Genomic DNA, 27,615 nt, shown 5'->3' on the forward strand with positions numbered 1-27,615 from the left:
TTGCTGTCATGGAGGGCAGGAACTGCATCTATGGAAGAAAACAGACTATCAATGAATCCAGTATAATATAAATTAATCCAAGATTGCATGTGCAAGGGTAGAGAGTCCTCAAAACAGTTGCCAAGAATTTTCAATTATTATGTCATCAATAAATATCTGTAAGCAGACATGTACCAATAGTGGTGCTGCTTGCAGGGCTTTGAGCCAATCATCCCATTAAGAATTTTAGGTTGCCAGAAGTTTCATGGTACTATGGTGATAAGTGATGACAGCTCCCTTTGGCAGTCAATACTAATGTCAGTCAAATTTGCACTAAGACTTGTCATTTTGCAAGAACTCATTGGTCTGCATGCACCTGTGGCTTCAACCAGCAACCAGGCATAACTTCTAGTCTTGGTGAATCTACCTGGACTCTGGGCAAACTTTAGAAGAATTTGATGTTTACATCAGAGAAACAGTTTTCCAATCTTAAAAAAAAAGAGAGAGAGAAAGAGAGGAAAAAGGAATAAAGTGTTGGACATATCACAAAATAGTTCTATGGTCATAGAATATCCATTTCTTTATTCATTTAACAAATATATACTGAGAGCATCCTAAGCACTGCTCAGATGCCAGTCTACTTGTAGTAATGAACCCAAGGGCTGTGTTCACTTTCCGGTCACAAGGAGCTTTTGATCTAGTGAAGGCGGAGATGGTAAAAAGTGCTTTACTTTTAAAAAGAGCACTAGAACTCCGTAGAGACTGCGGAGTGACCATGTAGTGAAAGTTTTCTCTGAGAAAGCAATGAGGAGAGATCTGCATAACAAGAAAGAATCAGCCATGAAAAGGTTGGGAAAGAGCATGCTAGGCAGAGGGAATAGGCAGAGGACAGATTAGATAGGACTTGTAAGGCATGGAGTTGAAGGTGATATTTCAGTCAAAACCTGAAGAAGCCAAGCAGGTAACTGGGAGGAGATTCTGTAGGCAGAGGGAACCGCAGGTGCTGAACTCCAGAAGCAGCAGCATGCCTGACAAGTTGCAAGAAAAGTCAGGAAGGCATTGTGGCTGAAGTGGAGTGAACAGGAGGGACAGTAGTAGATAAGAGGGCAGAGAGGTAACAAGGGAACAGATGGTGTGGGATCATTGAAAAGACGTTTTACTCTGAGTGAATGATACTCCATTGGACGGCTCCAGCAGAGGAGTCACATGACCTGACAAGTTTCAAGAGATCACGTTGGTGAAACCAGACTTTTCCAGGGTTAGGGTAAAAGCAGACAACCAGTTAGATAAGATGACCATACATCCCAGTTGCCTTAGACACCATTTTACACCATAGATCAGTTAAAGCTAGCAATCCTTTAGTAATCCTTTTCTTCCCCAAAGCGTTCCAGTTTAGACACTTGTGATAAATTATGTGGTTGCGTTAAAGTTAGGAGGCTATCCTGTCTATCCAGATAAGAGATTATACTTGCTTGGATCAAAGTGGTAGCCATGATGGTGATAAAAAGTGATCAGATTCAAAATAAATTTGAATGTAGAATGGAGCTGAGAGAATCGCTGATGGATTTAGATATTGTCTATGAATGAAAGAAAGGAGTCTTGGGAGATACCAAGATCTGGGGCCTAAGCAATCGAAAGAACACAGGTGCTGTTTATTGACTTGCGGGGGAAGATCAGAAGTTCAGGTTTGAATGTGTCATCCTTTGAAGGCACCTATTAAACATGAAAGAACAGACTGAGTAGGCAGCTAGATAAACGAGCTTGATTTCCAGGGAGACTCCAGGACTGGAAACATAAATTTGAGGGTAGTTAGGAAGCAGACTTGATGAGGTTATCAGGGAATGAATAAAGAAAAAAGAATTCTATCCAAGCACTAAGCTCTGGAGCATTCCAACTTTAAAAAGTGGAAGTGGTGAGGAGGAACCAGCCAAAGAGCCTGAGAAGGAGTGGCCAGTGAAGTAGGAAGAAGCACAGAAAAGTGTGATGTCCTAAGAGCCCAGCAAATAAAGTGCTTGAATGAGTAGACAGTGGTCACCTTGTCAAGCCCACTGATAAGTCAAGTAAGATGAGGAAGAAGAACTGACTGCTGATCTTAGCAACTCAGAAGTCATTGGTGATTTGGGGAGGAGGCATTTAGGTTAAGTGGTGAGGAAGGTATACAATTAAAAGGAGTTCAAGAGAGAATGAAAGGAGAACATCTGAAGACAGATGGAATAACAAACTTTTTGAAGAATGTGATTATAAAGAGAGGAGAAAACGAGCAGAAGCTGAAGATAAAAGATTCCAAGAGTTCTTATGTGTTTGGTTGGTTTTTCTTTTGTTTTTCCTTTTCTTTCTTTTTCCTTTTAAGTGGTGGAAACAGCTTGTCCATGAGCTGATTCAACAGAGCAGGGAAAATTGATGAGGCAGGATACTTAGAGGTGAGACTTGTTAGAGTATGTCATTGAATGGGCCAGAGGAGATGGGAGCCACGGTGCCAGTGGAGGGAGTGGTCTTGGACTGGGTGAATCTGTAGTAAGATAGCAAACAGCAGAGTATATGGACATTGATGGAGTAGGTGAGTAGAGTGGGAGTGATGATGAGAACTGTGGAAGGCTTCTTCTACTGACTTCTTATAAACACATGCATGTTCTTTAGGTTTGCAGAGGATCCTAATTGCTGTGCTTCTCCTCTTGTAGAGTCCTACATGACCAGCAGCCCCATGCAAGCATTAGTTTTTTGGATTAGGCTGCCAGGCATGTTACTGATCCATGGCTCCCTTCCCAGTCCTGAGACTAACTGATACCTCTCCCCACTGTACGTCTCTCCTGTTTCTCACTGTGGTCTTCTGAGTTTCAATGCAATTTGCCAGCTGCTTGCATCCATGCCACACCACTTTAGCACTTCCTTAAAAACATTCCTTCTGCTTGCAATAAAGTGATTTGCATGTTTTGTAGGTTTCTCTTGAATATGTTAGAAGAATCTGGTTGATGGACACATAGGGCAGTGACTGTGGTGTCTGGCACTGGTTTAAATACACAAGCAAGTGCCCTGGAAAAGTTGCTCTTCTGAGCAGAGGAACTTTTCAGGAGGCCTCATCATCCCCCGTTATATGGGAATAAATGCAAAACACCCACACTTTTAGGGAAGAAACAGCTGTAGGAAAGACCCTTCACTAGGATCCCAGTTCTTGCTCTCACAGCCAAATTGTGTTATCTAAGGAAAGTGACTCAGGCCTTCTAAATTTCAATTACTTCATCTAAAAAATGAGGGTCTGGATTTAATGATCTTTAATGTTCTTTCCCGTTTAGAATTTGGTTCATCCCTGAGTTCAGAGTAAGGACAACAGAGTAAGGATACAATAAGAGTAGTGATCTTTTTCGAAGAATTGCACAATATATAACTTCTAACTAAATAAAAATGCAAGTAAAAACACATATTCCTGGAACCAAAGAAGGAGGAAGTTAGATGTTTTGTTTTGAAACTAAGTAAAGTTAAATAAGAGCTTTCTCTAAAAAAGTTCTCCTTATCTTTAGTTACTTGAGCTAATAAAACCACAAACACATCCAGTGATTCACAGAAGAGGGTCTTACACTTGCTGTCATCAAGCCGTAAAGAAATTATTTAAAATGGAATGGAAATGATGAATATTTCTAATTCCTGAGAAAATTTTATGTTTTGGATAAGAAAAAGATCTAGTTTTAATTAATGCTAACTACTTGTCTGAATATTTTTTCTATTTCCCAATGTTATTTTTAAATGCTCCAATTGCTTATTACCTGTATCTACGAAAATAATCTCCCTAAGTCAATAAGAGAATAGGTTTAACAAACTTTGGGTCTAACAAAGATTTTTGTTGTTTAGTATACATTTTCCTCTTCTTAATTTTGTTGCATATCCATCTTAACTCACCCTGAATAATTTTTCTACCTCGTTTTTTTCCTTTCAAATATACTTTCTTTTGCAGATGTTGTTTTTGGCCACGTTGAACATAATTTATGCAGCTTGCACTGTTTAAGTCACAGATGTTTTCTTTAGCTGAATTGAATATGTTATATGGCTTATACTGCTTAAGGTAGAACTGCCTGAATTGAAGAAAATAAAAATAGATTTAAAAGACTTACTATGATATAGATGTTAAAGACCAGCTTTTGTACATGAAGAGGATGCTAGCAAATTGCTGTCAGTGAGGCTGAGGATTGAAATAGATTTTGCTATGTTGATAATTTTTTGCCATGTTTTTTCTATTGAATTTCCCTTATCACAAATGTCACCCATTTGTAAAATGACACCAAGTTTAGAGGTATAAAATATAAACAGAATGAAACTAGCTGGCCCTTATGGATATAATCTTGACCTCATTAACATCATTCTATTGGCAGATAAACTAATGGGTCACATTAAAGCAAGAAACAATGTAATAACTGTCAGAGAAAGATGGATTTTGGACAGTAAATACATTCTGTTCTGCTCCAAGGCTGAATATTACACCTGACTCCCTTTGGAATTCCCGAGGAAAGGAAGAGATTTGCTGCCAGAGCAGAGAATGAGAATCAGACACTAGCTCATACTTCACCCAAGGTCACCTTCACTCCCGGGAGATCCTGGGCAACAGCTTGAACCTCTCATAATCCAATCTAAATTAAATGGTAGGGATAGCCTTACAGCTTTCCAGTCTGCGCATGTTCTGTGCATGGTATTGGATTTCCTTATAAAATTAGGTTGAATTCCCAACTCAAATAGAAGAGGCATTGAAAGAGAAAGAGGAGAAGGAAAGCAAGAGAGCCAAATAGTTGATTATAACGCCAGCAATATTAGAAAGCGCTTAGAGTATTTAAAAGCAAACATCCCTGTATCTACACTTCATTTTGTAAAAACAGTATGTTCACCTCCTTTCCCCATACCCGTAAGTTCTTACATCAAATATCATGGCCTCCGAAATTATTTTAAACAAAAGGAAACCTGACATTATAGAGCAGGGGAATTTTGAAGAAGTTAAGATTTAAAATGTCATTTAGAGGGCTAGAAATGATAAGCAGAAGATGTTCTATAACTAAGATCTACATGGCTCTTTACACTGTATAAAGTGTTTTTTGTGTACATTGTCTTAAAGCTCATTTACTTTTCATAACATTCTTGAGGTCTTCGTATCCCTCCCCTTTATGAGCTAGACTGTATTCGATATTTTGAATAGTAAGAGACTATTAGTTTCCAGGGCTGCCATAACAAAATATCACAGATTGGGTGGCTTAATCAACAGAAATTTATTTTCTCACAGTTCTGGAGGCTAAAAGTCCAAGAGCAAGGTGTCAGAAGATTTGCTTTCTCCTGAGGCCTCTCCCCTCGGCTTACAGATGGCCAGCTTCCAGCTGTGTCCTCTATTGGTCTTTTCTCTGTAGCTGTTCATCCTTGATGTCTCTGTTTCCCCAATTTCCTCTTCTTATAAGGACACCAGTCAGAGTGGATTAGGGCCCAATCTATGGCCTCATTTTAACTTAATCACCTCTTGAAAGGCCCTATCTCCAAGTATAGTCACATATTTTAGGTACTGGGGGTTAGGACTTCAACATATGAATTTGGAGGAAAACAGTTCAGGCCACAACAAAGACAGAGACCAATCAAAAGGCTTTTGCGTGTGGTCATGTTCTCGCTCATATGAAATTGCCTAAACAATGTTCAACCATTACCCACTTTTAGTCCTGTTCTTGAGGATGGAAACACAAATCGTCTAAGCCATCCTAGGCTGTGGAGCTGAGCTGACTTCACCTTCTCATGAGAGGAGGTAGACAGCAAAATCGGGGCCTCTCCAACCAACTTCTGCCAAGAATTTCCAGACTCCTGCTCTGAAATGTTCTAACCCACTACTGTACAATTGGAATGTAATGAGAGCCACATATGTAATTTTAAATTTTCTAATATCCACCTTTCAAAATAGTCAAAAGAAATAGGTGAAATCAAGTTTAAAATACTTTATTTAACCGAATATATCCAAAATAGTATCATTCTAACATGTAATCAATACAAAGAATTATTAATGGGATATTTTTATTTTTTTTCATGCTAAGTCTTCAATATCCAGTCTGTATTTCACTCTTGCACCACCTCTCAGTTTAGACCAGCCGCATTTCAAGTGCTCAGTAGCTACCTGTGGCTAGTGGCTACTGTTTTGGGCAATACAGTTCAAACACTTTAATACATTCTATGGGGCAGCTGTTGTCTTGAGTAGATAAATTTAATTATAAGTCTCTCTCAATCCAATTATATCTGCACTTATGAAATATTATAATAACTTTCTTTGTTTCCTTTGAAATAGCAGAGTAAAATTTCTCCCTAGCATATCTAGGGAAATATATCTATCACAAAGTTCCTAAACAGTCTTCAAGCAGGTGATTTGTATATGTTACGCATTGACCTACAGAGCAGATAGGCATGTGTCTTTCAGAAAAGGATGTAGTGATAATGGTACAGTGACCTTGGAATAATCTATTGCCCCAATATAACACCTGAAAAGAAAAATTTGTTACATGGCTGTTAGAGGTACCAGACCCTTTGGAGATTTTCCTGAGGATCTATGTATCACCTAGATCTACATTTTCAGCCAGACCAAAAAAACCTTCCCCACTCCAGTATCCAAGTCATATTCCTTAGACTACTGAGAACAGTTATGATTAATGACAGTCTTTGACTCTGCCACCAAAATATGATGATTTTACCAACATGATCATGACAAAAAGGCAGAGAACATAAAAGTTCAATGCCAGTGTGTATGGCATTTCCTGATGCTTAACTCTTAACACCTCAGGTTAATGAATCTTGACTTATGTTTTGAATCGGTCAATAGATAAGACTTGTTGAGTACTTACAGGTGGCTAGTTCAAGGTGAAGACAAAATGAAGTATAACATATAGCCCCCATTCTTAAGAAACTACTAGGATCTAATAGAGTCAGGACTTCACTCACATAGAACAAATAGGAAATTGTTAAGGGCAATAGATGGTCAGAGAAGGGATAGACCATCAAAAGACAGAGTCATCAGATAAGGTTTCAAGGAGAAGATAAGACTTTTCTTGACATTAGGATGATCAGAGTAGAAGAAAGAGTACACTGAGGAGAAATAGGTGAGTGGAGAAAGAGTACTGCTTGTATTATGGTCAGCGAGAAGACAGCTTTAACAGCGGCAGCATGTCCTTGCAGCAAGGAGGGTGGTGAAGCTAGATGGGTAGCATGTGGCCAATGTAAGATCTTTAAAACTTGGCGTATTTGTATTTGACATTATAGACATTGATCATCATAGATCATTGCACAGATAGGCTCTAATATGAGCAAAGTGGTGTTTTAAGATGATTTAAGCCCTCATTGACAAAATGAAGAGAGAACCAATTAGAGGCGAGAAGGAGTAAGAGACTGTTGTAATGATCAATGAGTGTGGTGACAAAAGCCTGGACATGCAGTTTAATAAGAAGAATAAATTAAAGGAAGAGATGACAAGAATTCTTTAAAGATATGTTATCTTGGATGGAGAAGCAAGAGGAGAATCTCAAAATTGTCAACCTAGACATTGAAAGAATGGTGGTGCTCATGAGAGCATCAAGAGTAGTTGGAAAGTAGAATTGACTTGAGAGAAGGCAAGGACTCCAGGTTCCGTTTTGACCATATGGAGTTTGAAGTACTAGTGAGATATTTGAGGTAGCACAGATGGTAGGTGATCGGAAATACATGTGTAAAGAGTCAGATATGGAGATTAGGATTTGGGCAATGTTCATACCGGATAGTTAAACTTATTTTTATCTACCCACTGAGAGGAAAAATATAGATGTCCTAGGGATTCAAATCATACTCCAGGAGACTCTCTGAGGAGCAATTCTGTCATGTGTGTTTTTAAAAGGGAAATAGCCCAGGCTCAGCCTAACAAATCATCCATGTCTGCCCCAGACAACCTCATACCTTCTTCCAAAGATCCAAGCTCTACACAAGTCAGAATCACTGGAAGACTCATTCTCTGGCTCATAATCCTGTTAGTGACAATTATGTAGGATGTGGGAAATGAAAGAGGACCTCTATGTTTCATCAAGAGTCTTCCTCAGAGAGGAAGTGAGACAATACAATGTCTAGAGGAGTGGACAATTCATTGCAAATGGGAAAGGGGTCCTGACATCTATTGTGAGTTATGCTTGCCCAAGACTAGCTCATCTCTTTCCTCCTTCAGCTCTTCTGCCTAACCTTGTCAAGTTACCTCTGGAAAGAAAAATGCTTCTTTTTTCGTTGGACACAAATTTAGATCACCTGTGGTAAATCATGTCAAGAATGATTATGACATTCTTCTTGGTTCTGGACAGGTCCATGATGATGATATTCTAGAAAGAAGGTCTCAGCCTTCCCACACAAAGACATATACCTGTCAAGGGAGTGAAATGGCCTCCAGAGCTTTTTCAAGTACTGTTAAAAGCCAGGAGCTGGAGAACAGACTTGGGAGGGTGGGGTAAATAAAAAGAAATCCAAGTAACAAGCAAACAGTGTGGGTAGTTGTCTGACAGAGACATGCAGGTGGACATAGTATGCTGTCATGTGAAACTGCAAGATGTGATATGTCCAAACAAGCAATGTCAAGGATATCTGACAGCAGGTAACAGGGACCTTGGCTCAAGAACTTAGGTTCAGGCATAGCTCTTTGCATCCTGGAGGAACTGGAGGGAAAAGCAACACTCAAAATACAAGGGCAGAGGGAGGGGACCAGGATAGACTCAGAAATAGGGGAACAACACAACAGACCACTTCCTAGAACTGGGGACCAGGCAGGGGTTTGGTCTCAAGCCAACAAGTCGAATGAACTTAATTACTGGAAATGAGTATGATGGGGCACAGGCAGCATGGCTTACTTGACTAATGGATTCATTTATTGATCAAGATTAAATGCCTAAAAGAATAAGACAAAGAAATCAGTCCTCTAACATTTTATTAACCATCCAGGCTCCTTCCATCAATCCTTTTCTTTTCTTTCTTTCTTTCTTTCTTTCTTTCTTTCTTTCTTTCTTTCTTTTGTTTTTGGTGAGGAAGATTGGCCCTGAGCTAACATCTGTTGCCAATCTTCCTCTTCTTGCTTGAGGAAGATTGTCTCTGAGCTAGCTAAAATCTGTGCCAATCTTCCTCTACTTTTTGTATGTGGGATGCCACCGCAGCATGGCTTGATGAGTGTAGGTCTGCACCCAGGATCCGAAACTGAAAACCTTGAGCCACGGAAGCAGAGCACACGAACTTAACCACTGTGCCACTGGGCCAGCCCCTCAATCCTTTTCTTACAAAATCATATTATCTATTTAGCTTACCCTTCTTAATTTTGACTAAATTTTCAAGAATCTATTCCTCGGACTAAATTATTCCAAAGAGTCTCCAGAGACAGGAAGACAGGTTGTTGGCTGAGTACCAGACGGAATCTGGGAGCATGCCACTTTCATTTTTCTCAGTATTTTAAGTACAGATTTTGCTTCTCAGTCAGAAAATTCCATATTATCAGGGTAATGCTAATTCCAGTGCAGATAACACAAAAACTATTAATAGATTATATCTATAATAAAGCTGAAGTAAAAAACAGAAGTGTTCCAAAAAGAGAAGTATAAAGTGGAAGGGAGAAAAAAGGCAAAAATATTTCGCCTTCCAAGTTAGATGACTGACTTTGTGAAAGGACATATTTCAAAAGCAATGTAAAATCTTTATGATGCTTTTAACTATCTCTGTTTGGACTTCTTGCCTATTTTATCCTGCTGATTAGTGAAAGCAGAAAGAAGATGTTAAATTAAATTAAATTTTAAAAACTTTTTCTTTGCTCAGAACCCGCTCCTCCAAAATCACTCTTTGCAGTGAACAAAACCCAAACTTCAGTGACTTTGCTGTGGGTGGAAGAGGGAGTAGCTGATTTCTTCGAAGTTTTCTGTCAACAAGTCGGCTCTACTCAGGAAACAAAACTGCAGGTACTGTAAGTCTTGATTTTCCTTTTCTGAGTTAATTTTGATAAGGCTAATTATCTCAGCAAAATGAAAATCTTCTATTTGTTTGAATTATAGAAAATTAAAACTGTTCATTTGTGCTTTTGTGTTTCAATGATAGAAATTAACAGTAAGCTTAGAACAAGCCCCAAATATGTAATAAGAACCAACTTGCCAAATGGCAACGTTTCTTTTCATCTTCATATTTATCTTTTGTCCCTAATCCTTAGCCACTCTGGGTCATAGTAAAGAACTACAGTGGTTCATTTTTCCTACTGGCCTTTAAATTGATCGAAGAGATGAAAACACGGCCATATAAAATATAATTTAACAAAGATGAACTGATTGCCAGTTATGTGAAAGGCATTGTATGGGACACAAATGGTAGAGTCAATATTTGCCTTCAAAGAATTTTTTCACATAATTGTGGATATTGTATTAGTGTAGAAATAAATAAAGTAAAACATAAGTGCCACAAGAGAGGTCCATACTACTAAGAGAATTTAAAAGAAGGCTCTATATCTAGTAGTAAAGAGGACAGTTTTGTTTGGGAAAATGAAGGTTGAGAGAGGTGATTGTTAAAGCTTTAGAATCACAAATAGCAGATATGAAGAATACTGTGAGAGATGAACCAGTAGTTCTGGAGGTAAGAAAGCCACCAGAAAAAAATATTTTACAGTCAGACATGGAAGGAAAAGGGAAAATTTTGAGAAACGTTACAAAATGCAATGTAGAGAGCAATACCATGAACATGAATAATTGATGCTTTTTAAATAATGCAATCCATGAGATTGAGAAGAAAAAAGGATTTCTGGGAGTAGGAATCTTTTCATACTGAGCATTAAGATAATTTGCTTTGATTCCTCTTCCCCTTTGAAAATCCCTTCTACAAACGTCTCTTTTTGATCTGTACTGAACAACTGAATCTTTTTTCTATTCTAAGAATCCTTTTTGAAAATAACTGCTTTGGTAGTGGATTTTCTTCTCTGCAACTACAGTGATGTTTTCCTTTAAGAAAGAAATGGTTGGGCAGCTACTTACTGCAACTGAATCCTGTTAGCAAAAGTCTTTCCTTAGCATCATTTTTTAATAGGAGAGTGAAAGAGATGGCAGTGGGAAATAAGTGCCTATGGCTCTCATCTTTTTAGGTAGGAGTGTTTCTTGTTTTGAAAAAGAGGGTGATGCTGACTCACCTTTTCATATTGTACAGTAGTACTTGTCACTAGTCTGGCCATTGGCTCACCAAATTAACAACTTGTTCTACTCAAGAATAGGTTAATATTAAATATTTTTGAGAACACAAAGTTGCTATGCCTTTGGTAGATGCTATTTAAAAACTGAGAATGTAGACAAAGGGGATAGTGTCCTTAATATACAAAGAACTACTACAAATAAAAAAGATAAAGACCAACAGCCCGAAACAAATATTTCATGGAAAATAAGCACAAAAGGATCTTAAACATATGAAAAGATGATCAACCTGGTGAAAGAAATGCAAAGTAAAACTACAAGGAGGTACTGTTTCTGCTAATAAGACAGGAAAGGTCAAAGAATTTGCAAACATACTGTGTTGGAAGGAGCGTAGGGAAACAGGCATTGTCACACATTGATGGTAGGTGGGTCACTTGGAAAATGTCTATGGAGGACAATTTCTCAATGGCTTTCAAAATTAAAAATATACAACTTTTGACCCAGCAATTCAACTACTAGGAATATGAGTGTATATACATATATATGTGTATGTATGTTCACACGCATACGTTCATCAATACACACACAGGTGTTGTATACGAATGTGTGTGTGTGTGTATACCTACACACATACATATATTGAGTGTGTGTACATATACATATGTTGCCATATTTGTGAAATTATGTTCACTGTAGCATTGTTTGTAATGGCAAAAAATCAGAGACGAGTTAAACATTCATCAATAGTGGACTAGATGAATAAAGCACGTCCTTTCGATGGATGTCTATGCATCCCTTAAAAAGAATAAAACAGCTTTATCTATGCTGATATGGAAGGAGCATCAAATTATACTGATAACTAAGGTAAAAAATAAGCACAACAGTGTGTAAACTATGTTATCACTTAGATTTTTTAAATTATATCTAATATGTTTATACATCAATAAAATACAGGAAAAAAATACCTGACAACAATGGCTGCTTCCATGGAAGAGTATTGAGCAGATAGAGAGTAGACACGCAAGGAAATATTTTTCACTGCTATCTTTTTTCATCTTTTAAGTTTTTTACTCTGTCCTTATATTACCTACTCACCTATGAAAAATAATTTAAACAACAAAACAGATAAAGGTAGCATAACATTTATCTTACTTTCTGCATCTCCAGGAACCGATTTCTGTTTCTTCTCATGTTGTGACCATCTCCAGCCTCCTTCCTGCCACTGCCTACAACTGTAGTGTCACCAGCTTTAGCCACGACAGCCCCAGTGTTCCTACATTCATAGCCGTCTCAACGATGGGTAATTACATGCGTTAGTGGAATCTGGCGTCTTTGGAAATTATATCTTTCCAGATTTTCCTAATGTTTTCTTTTTAAATATACACTATCTCTATTCTCTTAATGGAATCCATGTTCCATTGAAAATTTCCAAGCTTTAGGGTCAGGGGGCCCTTACTTTTAATCCCAAATTGCACTTACTAGCTATATCACTTAGGGAAAGACATTTACCATCTCTGAACCTTTGTTTTTTCATCTTTAAAACTGGAATAATAATGTGTACCTTGTTGAGTTGTTTTGAGGGTTAGAAATAATGTACAGAAAGCCCTAGTACATGCTGTCTAAGTGCTAGTTGTTATCATCAACCTCATCATCCTCTTCAGGAGTAGCCACAGAGCCCTAATCAACTTGAGTTCATCTGTTTTGGCTCTTAGCTGTCACTGATCAAATCATGGCAAACCTAAATTACCAGGTCAAAGCAGGAAACTTTCAATCAAGCAGGAAGCATACATGGGGAAATTAGAAATTAATGAAAGATCTAGAATAATGTTGTTTCCTTATTCTTTTTTATGAGTTGTATGTTTTCATCCCCTGTTTGTTAGAGTCTGGTTCTGCAATCTGAGGCCCTCTATGAAGCCTCCTGTAATAAAACCCCGTTTCCCATCACATTATCTCTTTACTGAGTTCATTTTCATTTCTGCAGCACTCATTATATATTTAGCTGCCATATTCAATGTTGATTAGAGTGGACTTTTTTCTTTTGGCTTTCTGTTTATAATTTTTGTGTTTTCAGAAGAGAGGACAAAAATGGTCCTGGAAAATATTTTAATGGTCTCTCACTTCTACATCCTTCTACCCTTTTCTAAGTACAATTTAATGTTCATTATTCCTTGTCATCTCTACAGCACCCCAGTGAAATAGGTGATGTCATTAAACTTAGTTGCAAATGAGGAAAATGAGGCCAAGAGAGACAGATAAAATAGATTGCCCAAAGGGCGGTTAATAGTCAAGTGAACTTGAACAAGCTCTGATGACTGGGTGTTCAGGGTTCTTTCTGTGCAAGTACTCTGCCCATGAACTGGAACCAGGCTGGCCCAAATAGGAAGTGACAATATGCGAAGCATTAGGGATTGTATATACTGGCCAATTCTGTGATTTTATGATCAACGCAGAGGATGGTATCATTCTCTTCTGGTCCACTTTTAAGTGTTTTATACATTGAACATATATTCCTGCCTTTGATATCCTGCTTTTTCATGTAGTGTGATAAACTAGGCAATGCATGAGTGCCATCGTAGACTGATCATTATATAAAGTATATGCAAGGGACAAGACCCCTGTTCTTAAGGGTCCTACAACTTATTAATTGGTTTAGTCTCTTGAGTTGCGCAGATGGAAAACCCCTCAACATATGGTTACAGATCATCAGAATGCCTGCTTCTAGAGAGGTGTTAAGTGGAGCAGCAGATGGTCGCTTGCTAATGCCTTTTTCATATACATTATTAGTTGTGAGCGAAATATACAGTTGTGCTTTCTGACTTTAGAGTCACGGGCATAAAATAAGAAACTGCCACTCCATAAGCTTTTGAAAATGTTAAGCAATGATAATACTTCTAGATTTTTTGTTTTCAAATGATTTTGAATGATCGCACAGTCTTCACATGTCAGTTTCCCTTCATAAGAACATCCTGAATGTAGGCCTTTGAGATGGACTCAATTCTTCCAGGCAGCTGAACACCATTTATCAATCAATTTTGCTAAGTTATAGTTGACCAGGAAGAGACCATTGCTGGCTTGGAGGAACATTCTTGTTGCTGTTGTTGTCATCATCATAAGTTCATTGCTCTTGAGATGAAAAACAATGAATGGTTCTGTTAGTTTCCATGTAATGGAAGCTGTAATGAAAATGTCTGGCTTATCTTTTCAGTTACAGAGATGAATCCCAATGTGGTGGTCATCTCAGTGCTGGCCATCCTTAGCACACTACTAATTGGACTGCTGCTTGTCACCCTCATTATTCTCAGGAAAAAGCATCTGCAGATGGCTAGGTAAGTTAGGATTGGTTACTATTTTACCTACAGCCTTTAAAATTCTTTTTATTAATCATACATATATGCTTTTGCAGACCTAAATTGTACAGTGGTAAATTTGATTTCAGTTTTCAGTGCCTATTTCTATTTTGTGTGTTTTCTAAGTAGACTTTTCCATATTATTTTAGAAAACATTACTCTCAAAATGGTAAAGCAAAGGATTGTTTGCTTACACAAAGCCAGACCTCTTACTATCCATCTTGTCATTTTAAGTAGCCCACACAGAGGGGTCCATTCGTTATATTTGGATCCGCTCAAACATATTTTGGAGTAAAGGAAAGATCTACGCCCACACAGTATGATGAATGAAAGGAGTTAATACGTGTGGAGACCACAGGAAAGAAAAAAATCCCTCTCATCATTAGTTCTGTGGAAGCTTTTTTATCAGAAAATATTCATAGAGTTTGTGATTAGGTCCATTAAAGGTCTCCTCTTAGTTTTGTTCCTATTACTCAGAGTTGTCGGCAGCTTCATTTTTCTTGCAGTTAGAAAAGCCTTTTGATTTATGATTTTGGTGATTCCCTATTCCTTTGACCACTGAGGCATTTTTCATCAGGGCATATTCTCATCTTTTCCGTGATTTCTTACATAATCACAACAATCCATCGACTCTCTTAAAAATCTGTTGAGGCCAGCCTGGTGGTATAGTGGTTAAGTTCACATGCTCTGCTTGGCAACATGGGTTCACAGGTCCAGATCCCAGATGCAGACCTACACACGGTTCATCAAGCCATGCTGTGGCAGTGTCCCACACACAAAAAAAATAGAGAATATTGGCAACAGGTGTTAGCTCAGGGTCAATCATCCTCACCAAAAAAAAAAAAAGAAGAAAAACTGTTGCCCACTTGAATACTATTGGATTTGGGAAATTTGGTTCAAGTTTATATTTGCCTGATGTTAGCCTACTGAATTGTCAATTGACATCCTCCTCCTTTCTCAGAGTTCTATCATTCGCTTATTTATAAATAAATTTATCTGTCCATAATGACTTAATCAATGCCTTACACGGCATAGTCAAAGAAAACTCAGAAATCCAAGCTGTCTACCAGGAACTTAGAACCTAGCTGGAGATACGCACACAAATCAAGATATTTAAAGGTATAAACTGACCTGTACCAGAAAGGAGGTGAAAATTAGATACCAAGAAAGTAGAGAAAAGACGTTAGTTCTGAATATAAAAGTTAAGCTTCTTGAGTGTTGGCATTTGAACAAATCTTAGAAGGATAAGGAGAGAGGTGGTACTGCACTGTGGCTAGAGTATAAAGCTCAGAAATTACAGTCCTTGGGGTCAAATCCTAATGTACAACCTACAGGGTATCATTCACTGAAACTTCATTCATTTATTTAACAAATATTAATGGATCCCTGCTCTGTGTCAGACTCCTCCAGTGCTTTGGGTCTTGCAGTCTATAAAACAGACAAAAATTTCTGCCTTCATGGAGCTTGTATTCTAGTGGAGGAGATAGACAATCAATAATAAAGATAAAAGTTAAAAGATTTCATGGTACGTTAGCAGATTATAAGAGAAAAATAATAAAGTGGATTAAGGGAAATTAGCAGTACACTATGGGGATATGGGAAGGAGATCTGGGAGGTGGGTAGGTCTCACTGAAAGGGTGACATCTGAGAAAAGGTTTGAAGAACATGAGGGAGTTAGGCATGTGTTATCTGGGGGAAGAGTATGTCCAGTAGAGGGAAGAGCCAGTGCAAAGGCCCTGAGGCAGGAGTATGACTGGCATGTTCAAAGAATAACAGAGAGCTTAGTCTAGCTAAAGCAGAGGAAATGAAAGGAGGAGTAGCAGGAGATGATGTCAGATCACTTAGTACTTCATAAGCTGTTGTAAGGACTTTAGCTTTTACTCTGAGTAAAACAGGCTGCAAATGCAGGGTTTGGGGCAAAAAATCTGATTTACATTTGAATATTTTCATTTTGATTTTTGTGTAGAAAACAGATTGTACTGAGACAAGGACAAAAGCAGGCATATCAACTCGGGGAGCCATTATAGTAAGCCAGGCAAGAGATGGTAATGGCTCAGTCCAGCAATGGAGGTAGGAAGAAATTATCAGCTTGCAGACGTATTTTGAAAACAGAGGCAACAGGATTTGCTAACAAATTGCATGTGGAGTGGAAATGAATGAGTCTAGAATGACTCAAAGGTTTTTGGCCCTAGCAACTGAAAGGGTGGAGGTGCCTTAAACTAAAATAGAACTCCAAGTGAAAAGATTTCAGAGTAAAGGGAACATCAAGGCTTCAGTTTTGGAAATGACAAGACTGGAATTGCTGCAAGCGTTAGACATGGAGTGGGCAGTTGAACATAAAAGTCTGGTGTTCAGGAGAGAAGGCTGCAACTGAAGATACAAATTTGAGAAGCGTTAGCACATAAATGGTATTAAAGCCATAGACTGGAGGACATCCAGGAAGTAAGGGTAAATCAGGGAAGAGGGCCCTGGATCAAGCACCAGAACAATCTAATATTAAAATTTTCAATGAGAAAAAAGGATAATAGCAAAAGAGACTGACAAGAGGCATCCAGTGGAGTGTAAGGAAAACTAAGAAAGTGTGGTAGACTGGAGGCCAGGGAAAGAATGCATATCAAGAAGAGATGATAATAGCCCCTACAGCAGTGGATAGTTGGGTGCAATAATGCAGTAAAAGCTTAGCATCATAGGAAGTATGCAATAAATATGAGCTCATAGCAGTGATAGTGGAGGGGCTGGTAGAGATGAAGTAATGGAAGTCGTGATATTTATGAGGGTATTATTGCCTGAGCATTTTTTGTGGTGTATACAACAAGACACTTGGGAGGAGTGGTTCTACTTCAGCCAGCTGGTCATTAGAGCAGAGATTCTTAACATTTTCTTGTGCCATGATCCTCTCTGGCAGTCTGATGAAGCCTGTGGATCTCCTCCAAGAATAATGCTTTCTTTATAAGTGCATAAAATAAAATACATAGGGTTAAGAAGATTTTAATTATATTAAAATATGGTAATCAAAATATTTAAAAAACAAATGTATTATATTCTCCTTTATTAGTACATTAGATAATATTTAGTAGGATGTCTAATAACTCATGATTTCATCAGAGTGATGAATAATATTTCAATATCTGCAGCAGGTCTGTTATAGAAAAATATCTCTAATTTCTTTTTTTTTAACTCATCCTTTCCTCTTCTTCCTCCTGCACCTCTTCACATGCTCCCCACTCTGATTGACAGCACCACCACCCTTTCTGTCACAAATGTCAATAAATATATAGCAAATATATAAGTCGCACTTTCTAAGTGAATACACAATTCTAGGTGCTAAGAATATACGTTAGTCTATAGGAGCTATTTTCTCCTTAAGGGCTGTGTCTTGGGAAATCATATGGGGAATGATCTGCAATTTCTATTGTTAGTAAATTTCACAAGAACTGATGATGTTATTGTGGCTTGTTGTCTGCTTTAATAATTGAAGGAACTGCTAAATTTCAGAAAAAAAGATGTGCTTTTTTTCCACATATGTCCCTACAGCCCTAAATTCTATCCTTGGACCCCAGATTAAGAACTCTTGAGGGCCAGCCCCATGTCCAAGTGGTTAAGGTCATGTGCTAGGCTTCAGCAGCCCAGGGGTTCAGAGGTTGGGATCCTGGGTGTGCACCTAGCACTGCTCATCAAACCATGCTGAGGTGGCGTCCCACACAGCAGAACGAGAAGGACCTACAACTAGAATATACGAGTATGTACTGGGGGGCTTTGGGGAGAAGAAGGAAAAAAAAAGATTGGCAACAGATGTTAGCTCAGGGCCAATCTTTAAAAAAAAAAAAAAAGAATCTTTAAAAGAAAAAAAAGAATCTTTGAATTTGAGTGTCAAATAAATACCATAAATAGGAAATTGACATAGGAAAATTAATTAGCAATGTGTAATTTATAGCACAACATGATATGGTAATATGTTAGTGTATTTTTCAAAGAAGAAAACTATTCTCAGGACACACTAATAAGAACAGGCAGATAACTAAAGTAATTAGCCCATGTGCCAATAATGTCAAAATCTCTGCTTCAACTCTGAATAAGGCCATTAATTTCTTATAGAGGCAAAAATGTGATGCACCAGCCAGTGAGCTACATTATTCATGTATATTATTAGATAAAGGTAGAGAAGGCATGAAAATATGTTTACCTTTTTCCTCCACTTCCAGAAAAAACACTTCAACAGTATTTTCTGCTGACAGATTAATAAGCAACATTCTGGATAAGAGGCATTACCAAAGCCAGTCTATTTCAATATGCATCACTCTTTTGCTCTTATCTCAAGTGATGAATAATATGGCCATCACGACATGAGGGGAAAATTTTCGAGAAAGGAAACAGTTCAGCTTGATCCACCAACGTTACAGAGAGAAAGTCAAAATGCTATTTAAAAAAAAACCCACAAAGAATATTTGCTAAAAATGGAAACCCTCAGTTTATCTAGGAGAGTTTCTGTACCCTACTATTGAAGTCTTTGTAAAAAATATTATACCCCAAATAGTCCAAAGATTTATGTTAGGATCTTGAGAGCCCTTTGGGAAGGATTGTGAACCGAATCCTTCTGGCCTCATATAACTTGATTTGGGTGTGTGTGACCTTGTGAAATGTTGCTTTGTTTCGTTTCATCTTCCTATTTTTCATTGAATGTGAAAGAGGAATGTATGGAAATTTTATTAGATTTTTTTAAATGTAATGCTGTGATAAGCCAGTAAAGACTCTCTTTCATGTCAAGGTAAAAGAATGTGCTGCCAAGCAGTAACCTTGATTTCGTGGTTCCTTTCAAACAGGGAGTGTGGAGCAGGAACTTTTGTCAACTTTGCATCTTTGGAGAGGGATGGAAAGCTTCCATACAACTGGTGAGTGTTCTTCTGCAACAAGCCTCTAGATACCTTAGCTATGCTGTGTGCACTCCAAACTTTATTGTACTATCTTTTGGGGATAAATAGTTTTGTCTGATTATCCTTTCATAATTTCTTTGACAATGGACTTACAAAGGTTAGATCTTCTTCACAGTGTATATTGGGATATGTTAGTTTAATACAATTATGGAGTAGAGAAAATGTAGTAGTCTGCCCTGTATTTACTCTATTAAACCAAGAACTAACTCAGTCACGCAAGTACCCCGTAACCGTTCCAAAGAAGGGCTTACATGCAGGAGCCACACCACTGAAGCAGCAGGAGACAGAGCAGCATCTCTATTTAGAACTCAGGTTTCAGTGCCTGGGGATATGAGCCACCACTTCTGTTCCCAAATCCAGAAGTATACAGCCCAGGGCTCTCAACTCTTATACTTACAGGTAAATAAGTATCAAAGCCAGGAAAGTCCATGAGAAAACATGGCCTCATTTTTCTTTATACTTGAGTATGCTGGAGGGAGGAGGTATTTTGAGAATTAAGAAAGCATTGTCAGGAGATTAAACTGGTTGGCATCATACCATCACGATGATACATGAGAATTAACAATCCTATACACGCCATCAATACCCAACTAAGTTGCTAATTGAGTAACGATTTAATATGAAGCTAGCACTGCTTACATGATCTAGTTTGTTTCTTTTGCAAGCAGCCATGCAAAGCACATTTAAATGTATACATTTCATATTAATCCTTGGTAAATGATGTTTTTTTCTGTTTCCTAATCCCCAAAAATGGTTAATCTTAAAGAAATAGATATGTGAGACTGGAAACTCTATATGATCAATAGAGGGAAGGAGGACTTTATTTAAAATATAAATTCTGCCTCCCTGATGGGCATCTAGTTGATACCCACTTTAGTTGAAAATCTAATTGAAATAGGATTCTTTTTAACAAGACAATATGTTATGCTATTTTTACATTTTAACCTGAATGGAATTTTGCTTTAAAATATGGTTAATCCAACCTCGAAGAAAAAGAAACCTATTCACTCTTGATGGTAAAAAGTCAGAAAACATTTCTGGGTTTGTTCACATATATTGCCACTCTTTCCCAGATTAAGAGACTGACTCACTGATATTTTCTTCTTGCCTGGCTCACCCCGAAAAAAGGCCCAGTGACAGAGCAGTGATGAGTGGCCCATGTAGGAACTGATCCAATTATCCATGTGACTCAGGAGAGCTACATATTGACCGACTTCACTACCAGGCACAATGTGTAGAATTTATGGGAGAACTGAGGCAAAAGAGAGTTCGCTTCCGGACCTTTCTATAAAATCAAGACAATTCTGCTGCACTTGGCAAAGACAGTTTTGCCAACACCAGCACTTTCTGGCTAACTGAGAATAGGTATATCTCTGGGGATTTGTAGCAACTAAGTGACAAGGTGACAGCATTTGTTCCCCTGTTTCTCAGAATTACTATAGAGACAGCCACGGGATATTTTTAAATCTATGTGAATGATTGTTCTATTTTACAAGTGATTCAAATATCTGAAATTGGATTCAAACCAGGGATTTTAAATCAACAGTCTGAATTAGAATTAAAGTGAAATGGAGTAATTTTGCTCTCATCCAACTGAGTATAGTAAGATTACTGACTAGGTAGTGGATGAGCTACTTATCTTAAATGAAAGGCACCTGAGTGTCCTACCATACCTCTGTTTTAAGGGCTGGTGTTTAGAAATGATGTATTCCTTTAAACTAAAAAGGACATAGAAATACACACCTAGTAGTACAGCTTTATAAGAATGTGGCCTGAAAGCTTAGAGTCTTTCCCAGAATCAGTATACATAAACTGACTGTTTATACCTCCTCACACAGGCTGCTCTTAGCCATCAAATGATGTTATAGAGATTTCTTAAAATAAGCTTAAGCTTTGCAAGGGTAATATCCAAGAATAAGACTCGAGATTACTAATGAGGCATTTAAAGAGCCTCATTTAACTAAATGCAAAATGTAATCACCTAATAGCAGATTAACTGACAAAAAATAAGTTGAAAGAAATATACCTGATTACAATAAGGCCGTGTGTGAATAAAACTGATTTGGGCAATATTATAGCATTTAAACCTTCGTGTCTAAATTTCACAGAATGGAATAATATTTAATTGTAATTAAGGTGCTTGTCATTTTAATTGATCCCAGTAGGTAATTTACTGATATCTGTTCACAGTTTATATTACTAACTCTTGCCACTTTTTCATCTTTACATCTGTTATCTATTAATGCTCACAGGCGTAGGAGTATATTTGCTTTCTTAACTCTGCTACCCTCATGTCTTTGGACTGATTATCTTTTGGCATTTTATATTAATCCTTGGTAAGTGATTTTTTTTTACTGTTTACCTAACACAAAATCTTTCAAAGTTAGCTTTCAGGAAGTAAACAAAAAGGAAACATTTTTTTAATTATTTTATGTGTTTAGCAGCATCTAAAATTATTAATCATGTATTGAAACGGATTAAAGCAGTTAATGGTATCAAGATGCTAACAATAATGTTTTCCCAATTAAATTCTCTTCTTGTGATGGTTTGGCAAGCTTTTCTTCCATTTATTACAAGCCATTTGTTTCTTCATTGAGCCAATCTGTTGGCCTCCCATCTTTGTAAATGATGCTTTCCATTTTCCTTACCTTCTCCATCCATCAGACAGTGTTATATTTCCAAGAAGGTGGAAATGCATTAAGGTGGAGAAACTCAGAGTACTATCCTCCATATTTGGAGCTTCCATGTTTTCATAATAGTGCTAACCCCATGAATATTGAGCACCGGACTGTGTGCAAGCCTCTACGTATAATTATTTTAATTTATTGTCCCCACAACTCTGCAGAGAGTATTATCAGCTTCATTTTAGACATGTAGAGATAGAGACGTAAGGAGATTAACTATCTTAACATCACACTACTATATAAAAAAATCTACGTTCCAAACCCAGGTCTCTCTGAAATCTATTCTTTCCTCTGTAAAAAGTAATCTCCTTTAAATTCTTATTTTCTTGACTTTTAAATCATTTTAATAGTCAAATCTCAAAGATTATCTTTTTCATTTTTATAAAATATAATAATAGTAGTCTTGAATTCTGGGGCTAAAGTATCTAGAAGGAGTATTTCCTTTCCTGAGCCATAAGAAAAAAGGTAAAGTCGTCCCCGAAAACTGACCAAAAAGTCACTGTCCTTAAGTATTAGCCTATGGTGTTTAGGTACTAAATTATGTACATACAGATCCAGACGTGAACAACTTGAGAAGAACTCAGAAAAAAGCAATAAAAATAGTTCATGGACTGGAAAACATGGCCCACGGGGTGGGAGAAGGAAAGATGAAAAGCAATCTGGAGAGTTATTTATTTAAAAAGTGAATTGATCAAATGTACTTCAGCGCCTCTGGAGGAAACAGCTGGCAAAGTTTAGGACTTCAAGTTGCAATGGAAGAAATATTAAAAAAAGACTTCCTCACAACAGAGATTGTTGATACCAGAATTTGTATTTTCTTTAAAAAGAGAGACAAGAGGAAAATTTTTGAAACATAGTAAACATCAATGTATAAGTAATAAAGCCAGAGAGAGGAATGTACTGGGTATAAGGACCCACTTGCTGTTATTCTAAGTTTGTTTTAACAACAGTGTTCAGTATAGGGCTTCACCATAGTCAACTCAATATTTTAAGCATTTAACATCAGATAGTTTATAGGTATGAGTAGTGCACATAAATTCTGTTTTCACCTTCAAAACATACGTTTACTTTTAACTGAGCATCTATTAATCATCCTCAAGTATTCAACCTATCATTAGATTACTTGTAGCAAAAAGGATACTTAAATTTACCCTCCACAGATTTCAATTAAAATGAAAGATGTCTATAATATTATATTCATTTTCCTGCTTAATTCTTGGACTTTCTCATTTTCCACAGTTTGTTTTAAGCTTATATTAGGTGAGCCTATGCTTATTTGCATGTATTTCTTAGTGCCCCTGATGAACACATCTTCAAATTTCAGCAACCCCTTCATGGTCTGCTATATAGTACTGATCAAATAGCATGAGACCCAAATTAGGGGGAAAAAGCCCTTCAACAGTTTTTAGAAGCATGTTCTTGAGATTATAAATGGTTATCTTCAGGTGAGAAGAGAAGAGAAAACACAGAGCCCCATGCTTTGGGTCACTTTCAGTAAACTGCCCACATATCAATCAATGGAAACACACTGAACATAATCATATTTTCAGCCCTAGGCTTGTGCCATATGATTTCCATTTAGCTCATAAAAGAGTAAGTAGTGCTTATGAAATTGGGGGCATCTAGAGTTTTGGAGGTTTATGTTTTGGGGGTTTTTTTGTTTGTTTTTAACCATTATAAATCCCGTGTCTCTGCCATTGCCTCATATTCCTCTTTGGAATGAATTTCAGTCTGTTTGGCTTTCCAAGACTGTCATAACCATGAAGAACTTATGACGAATTCATCTTAACTTCTTGAAGTCATTAGGGTTTAGAACCTTGCCTAATATAAGTAAAAGAGAAAAGCTAAAAGCAGTGCATGGTCCTCTATGTATATATAGTGTATGACTGATGGCTGTTATTTATGTTATTCAGAAAATCTTTTGCAAAGACAAGAAGATACATTAAGTAATCATTACCCAAAATTTTCACTGTAACGTACACACACACTATCTCTTTCCGTAATGTCCTGAAGTTAAAATTGTTAGCAAAGCCTTAACTTACATGTTTAAAAGTGAATTTTCCTCTGATTTTAGTCTTAGCATTAGCACAGCAACTGAAAATGTAGGAAAATTCTATCAGTGTTTCTGTGGAGTCTCATAATTCAGTCCTATCCTGTCCCATATCTTTAGGATACAGGAACCTTTTGGAATCTACAGGAATTCAGCAAAATCTAATCAGAATAATGAAAGTTGTACACACATCATGAAGACATACACTTACACACATATGAAGATAAGTGTATGACAATGTCATACAAAACGTGGTAGAACTTTACATTGTATTTAAAGCTCATTCAGTCAATGAATGAGATTGAAAAAAAATAAAAGTGACTCCCCTCCATGAATCAGATGTCTGCACCACTGCTAAATAGTAGCAGCTTAAAAACTCAGCCCTGAATTTATTCAGTGTCACCCTCCCACATACATTTATTTTGCCCCAGTTTCCCTTAAAGTCTGTTTGGATAGGAAAGGTTTCCATTTTTTTTAAATTTTACTCCCAATCACAAAATATATTGGCAGCCTCCTGACTTTACCAGAACTGTTAGTTGTCTATGCTCATATTCTGCTTTTGTAAAGCACTAAAGTAGTTGGCTCCTACTCGGTGAAATAAATGTGGGATTCCTAAAGTTAACTAAATTATCATCACAAGAGCTAAGTAAAAAGTTATTCAGTAAGTATTTCTTTAGGTTCCAAATGCCTATATGATACAGCTCTGTCCAACATTACAGTGTGTCTTGAGGGAATGAAGGAGAGGCAAAGTAAAAATTGGCGTGTCTATTCCCTCTAAATCCCAAGTATGGAAGACAAAGAGGATGAAGGAGAAAAAACAGGATAGAAACTATTGAATGGATTGTCTTTACTCAGAAGGAAGAAGAAATCAAACTACGTGAAACCAGAAAATGAAAACCAGAAACACCACTTTTCTTTCTGGATATTTCCCTACATTTCCTACCCTGCATTACTTCCACTTCATCCACAAGCCCCATTTCCCCAAGTGGACCTCACATGCCCAACTCTAGAATGAAATTCTTAATTGAATCATTAAGTAAAGTCATGAGCGTGACACAGCAAAGATGTTTTGTTTCAATTCAATTAAATAAGCATCTGTTGGCCACCTCGTACGCGTACCATTAACTGTGTTCAGCTCTGGGGGCAGAGGGCAGTCTATCAAGAAGTGCATAAGCAACCGACAGTCAGACCATGTGAGAAATACTCCATAAGCAACGGGCTATGAAAGCACAGAGGAAGTGTGCTTGATTCTGCTAAGGCTTTCCAGAAGTGGAGGTATTCAAACACTCATAATTTTCAATATAAATAAACATTTTGGCACATGACAGTCCTCAGATCACAGCTGGTTATTTACCACAGATTGTTTATTTTCTGAAAGGTTGGGTGCTTCCACTGATATTTAAAGACTTTCAAAAATTACGTATAAAAATTGTCACTCACAGTCATGTATCAATATTTATCATTTAAATAAGACAATAAAAATACAATATTTAAGTGTTTCAGTAGATACTATCTTAGCGTTAGCTAACTTAGATCAATTGTCTTACTTGTTGGTTGAAAACGATTACCCTAAATATCCCCTTAAAAATGTAATTGACATGCACAGCATTATGTATGAAGCATACATTAGCATTGCATGTGTTTGAGCATACAGACTAGTCATGAATTCAGAACAAGCAGATAGTTCTTCAGACAGCTTAAAAACTAATTCAAAATTGAATAAGAACAATGCCATAAGAGAATTATATAAAACACATGCCAACACGATAGCACAAATTCACATGCCCAACAAAAATGTCTGAAAAGCTTATTTTAGTCTTTAATTAAGAGACCAATACATCCACCCTCCCATTGTCAGTGCTCACTTTTATTCTCCGATTCTTTTCTTCTTGCCTGTAGAGCCTGGAGTGTTCAGGCAGTGGATACTTCTATATATTTACAAAGTACTTTAGCAACTTATTCACTGGCAGCAAGAAATTATTATATTTCTAGAATTCAGTTTTTGGAAAATATGATCTATGAAGTGCAGCCTAATCAAATTTGTAAAAGTGAATCTGAAATTATTATCATTATCTTCTCATTTAAGGAAAAGTAATTAAACAAACATGAGATATGTTTAATGAAAATTAAATAAAATTGAGGTGCCTGATGTAATTATTGAAGACTCTTCAAGTTTAATCATTATGTTTATCAATTCTTTTGCCCAGATAAATTTGTCTTTTTTTTAATTCTCAGGAGTAAAAATGGTTTAAAGAAGAGGAAACTGACTAAGTAAGTTTTTTTTATTATTGAGATATAATTGACATATAAGGTTGTGGAAGTGTAAGGTGTACAATGTGTTGATTTGATACTCTTAATATATTGCAATATGATTACCACTGTAGCTTTACTAACACCTCCACCATGTCACATAATTATCATTTTTCTTTTTGTGGTGAAAACACTTAAGATCTAGTCTCTTAGCAACTTTGATGTAAGTTTTTCTTACTATTTCATTTACAAATATTTCATATAAAAATGAATGCTCTTCGTAATTATCTAAACTTTTCAAGTTAAAGAGATTGGTTATCTTTAAATAGAAGGGACGCTTAAGAAAGAGGCAAATGTATATTATAATGGCTAAGCTATTATGTGTTTGTGTGTTTATACAAACAGATGGCAGTGACCACTGAGAAAGTGTATCACAGAAACTACGTCAGGAATAAGGAAAATGATCACCATTTGAAATCTGAGACAGAATGGGCAATCCAGAATTATAAGTCTCGCAGAAGGAAGTCTGCTATTCTAAATCTATAAAAAATCTAATATTTAGCTACATCAAAGTTGTCTAAAAACCTTTGCCATTTTGTATTTTGAAATTCTGTGCTTATTGCAGGAAAAGGCTTTCACTCTCTTTGATATTATAATAAATACTTGGCAGAATGCTGTCTCAGTAAATGTTTACAGTAAATAGAAAAGGATAATTTCTCTAGATAGCCTGTGGTTTCACTATCTACTAAACTGTTATGTCATAAGAGTTAAGATTGTGATGAGTGAAAATTAGCCATCAGTTGATTTCAAAAGACTAACCAGATTATCACCTCTAGGCCTTTAATTAAAACACTGCATATAAAAAGTAGACCATTCCTATAAATAGAGTTCATCTTTGATGCTTACCTAAGATAGAATATTGGTGAATTCATATGAGGCAATTAGAGATTCTGGCCAGATCTATGGCATCCACATTAATGGGACGAAACCATGGAGGACATTGTACAAAAGAAAAGTGGATACAAAAATATTTCTATTTAGCCTTGAGTGACATATAATTTTGTGGCACATATAAATAACAGGATAATTTTTCCTAAATCTAATGAGTACACATTCCACTTGCATGTATCAAGTGATGTAGGAAAGACAAGATCAGCTGAAACAGAGGAGGAGGACTGCCACCTGGAAGGAATGATTTGACAGAAACAGGAAGACTTTCTTGCC

At 37.0% G+C, this 27,615-nt stretch overlaps 1 protein-coding gene across 6 annotated transcripts in view; it reads left to right on the forward strand.

Annotated features, from left to right (window-relative positions):
- PTPRO (protein tyrosine phosphatase receptor type O) overlaps positions 1–27,615 on the forward strand; it is a 223,694-nt gene that overhangs the window by 166,520 nt on the left and 29,559 nt on the right. For 3 of the 6 annotated variants that reach the window (XM_044775169.2, XM_070495093.1, XM_070495094.1), the window contains 6 exons: positions 9,784–9,923; positions 12,297–12,429; positions 14,335–14,455; positions 19,297–19,365; positions 21,660–21,743; positions 26,377–26,412. In XM_044775169.2, the coding sequence (XP_044631104.1) occupies positions 9,784–9,923; positions 12,297–12,429; positions 14,335–14,455; positions 19,297–19,365; positions 21,660–21,743; positions 26,377–26,412 (583 nt within the window). Of the gene's footprint in view, positions 1–9,567; positions 9,657–9,783; positions 9,924–12,296; positions 12,430–14,334; positions 14,456–19,296; positions 19,366–21,659; positions 21,744–26,376; positions 26,413–27,615 lie in introns of those variants that run through there. The other 3 variants (XM_044775170.2, XM_070495092.1, XM_044775171.2) reach the window with 2 other exon arrangements.

The sequence above is a fragment of the Equus asinus genome, chromosome 22, assembly GCF_041296235.1.
Source record: "Equus asinus isolate D_3611 breed Donkey chromosome 22, EquAss-T2T_v2, whole genome shotgun sequence".
NCBI lineage: Eukaryota > Metazoa > Chordata > Mammalia > Perissodactyla > Equidae > Equus > Equus asinus.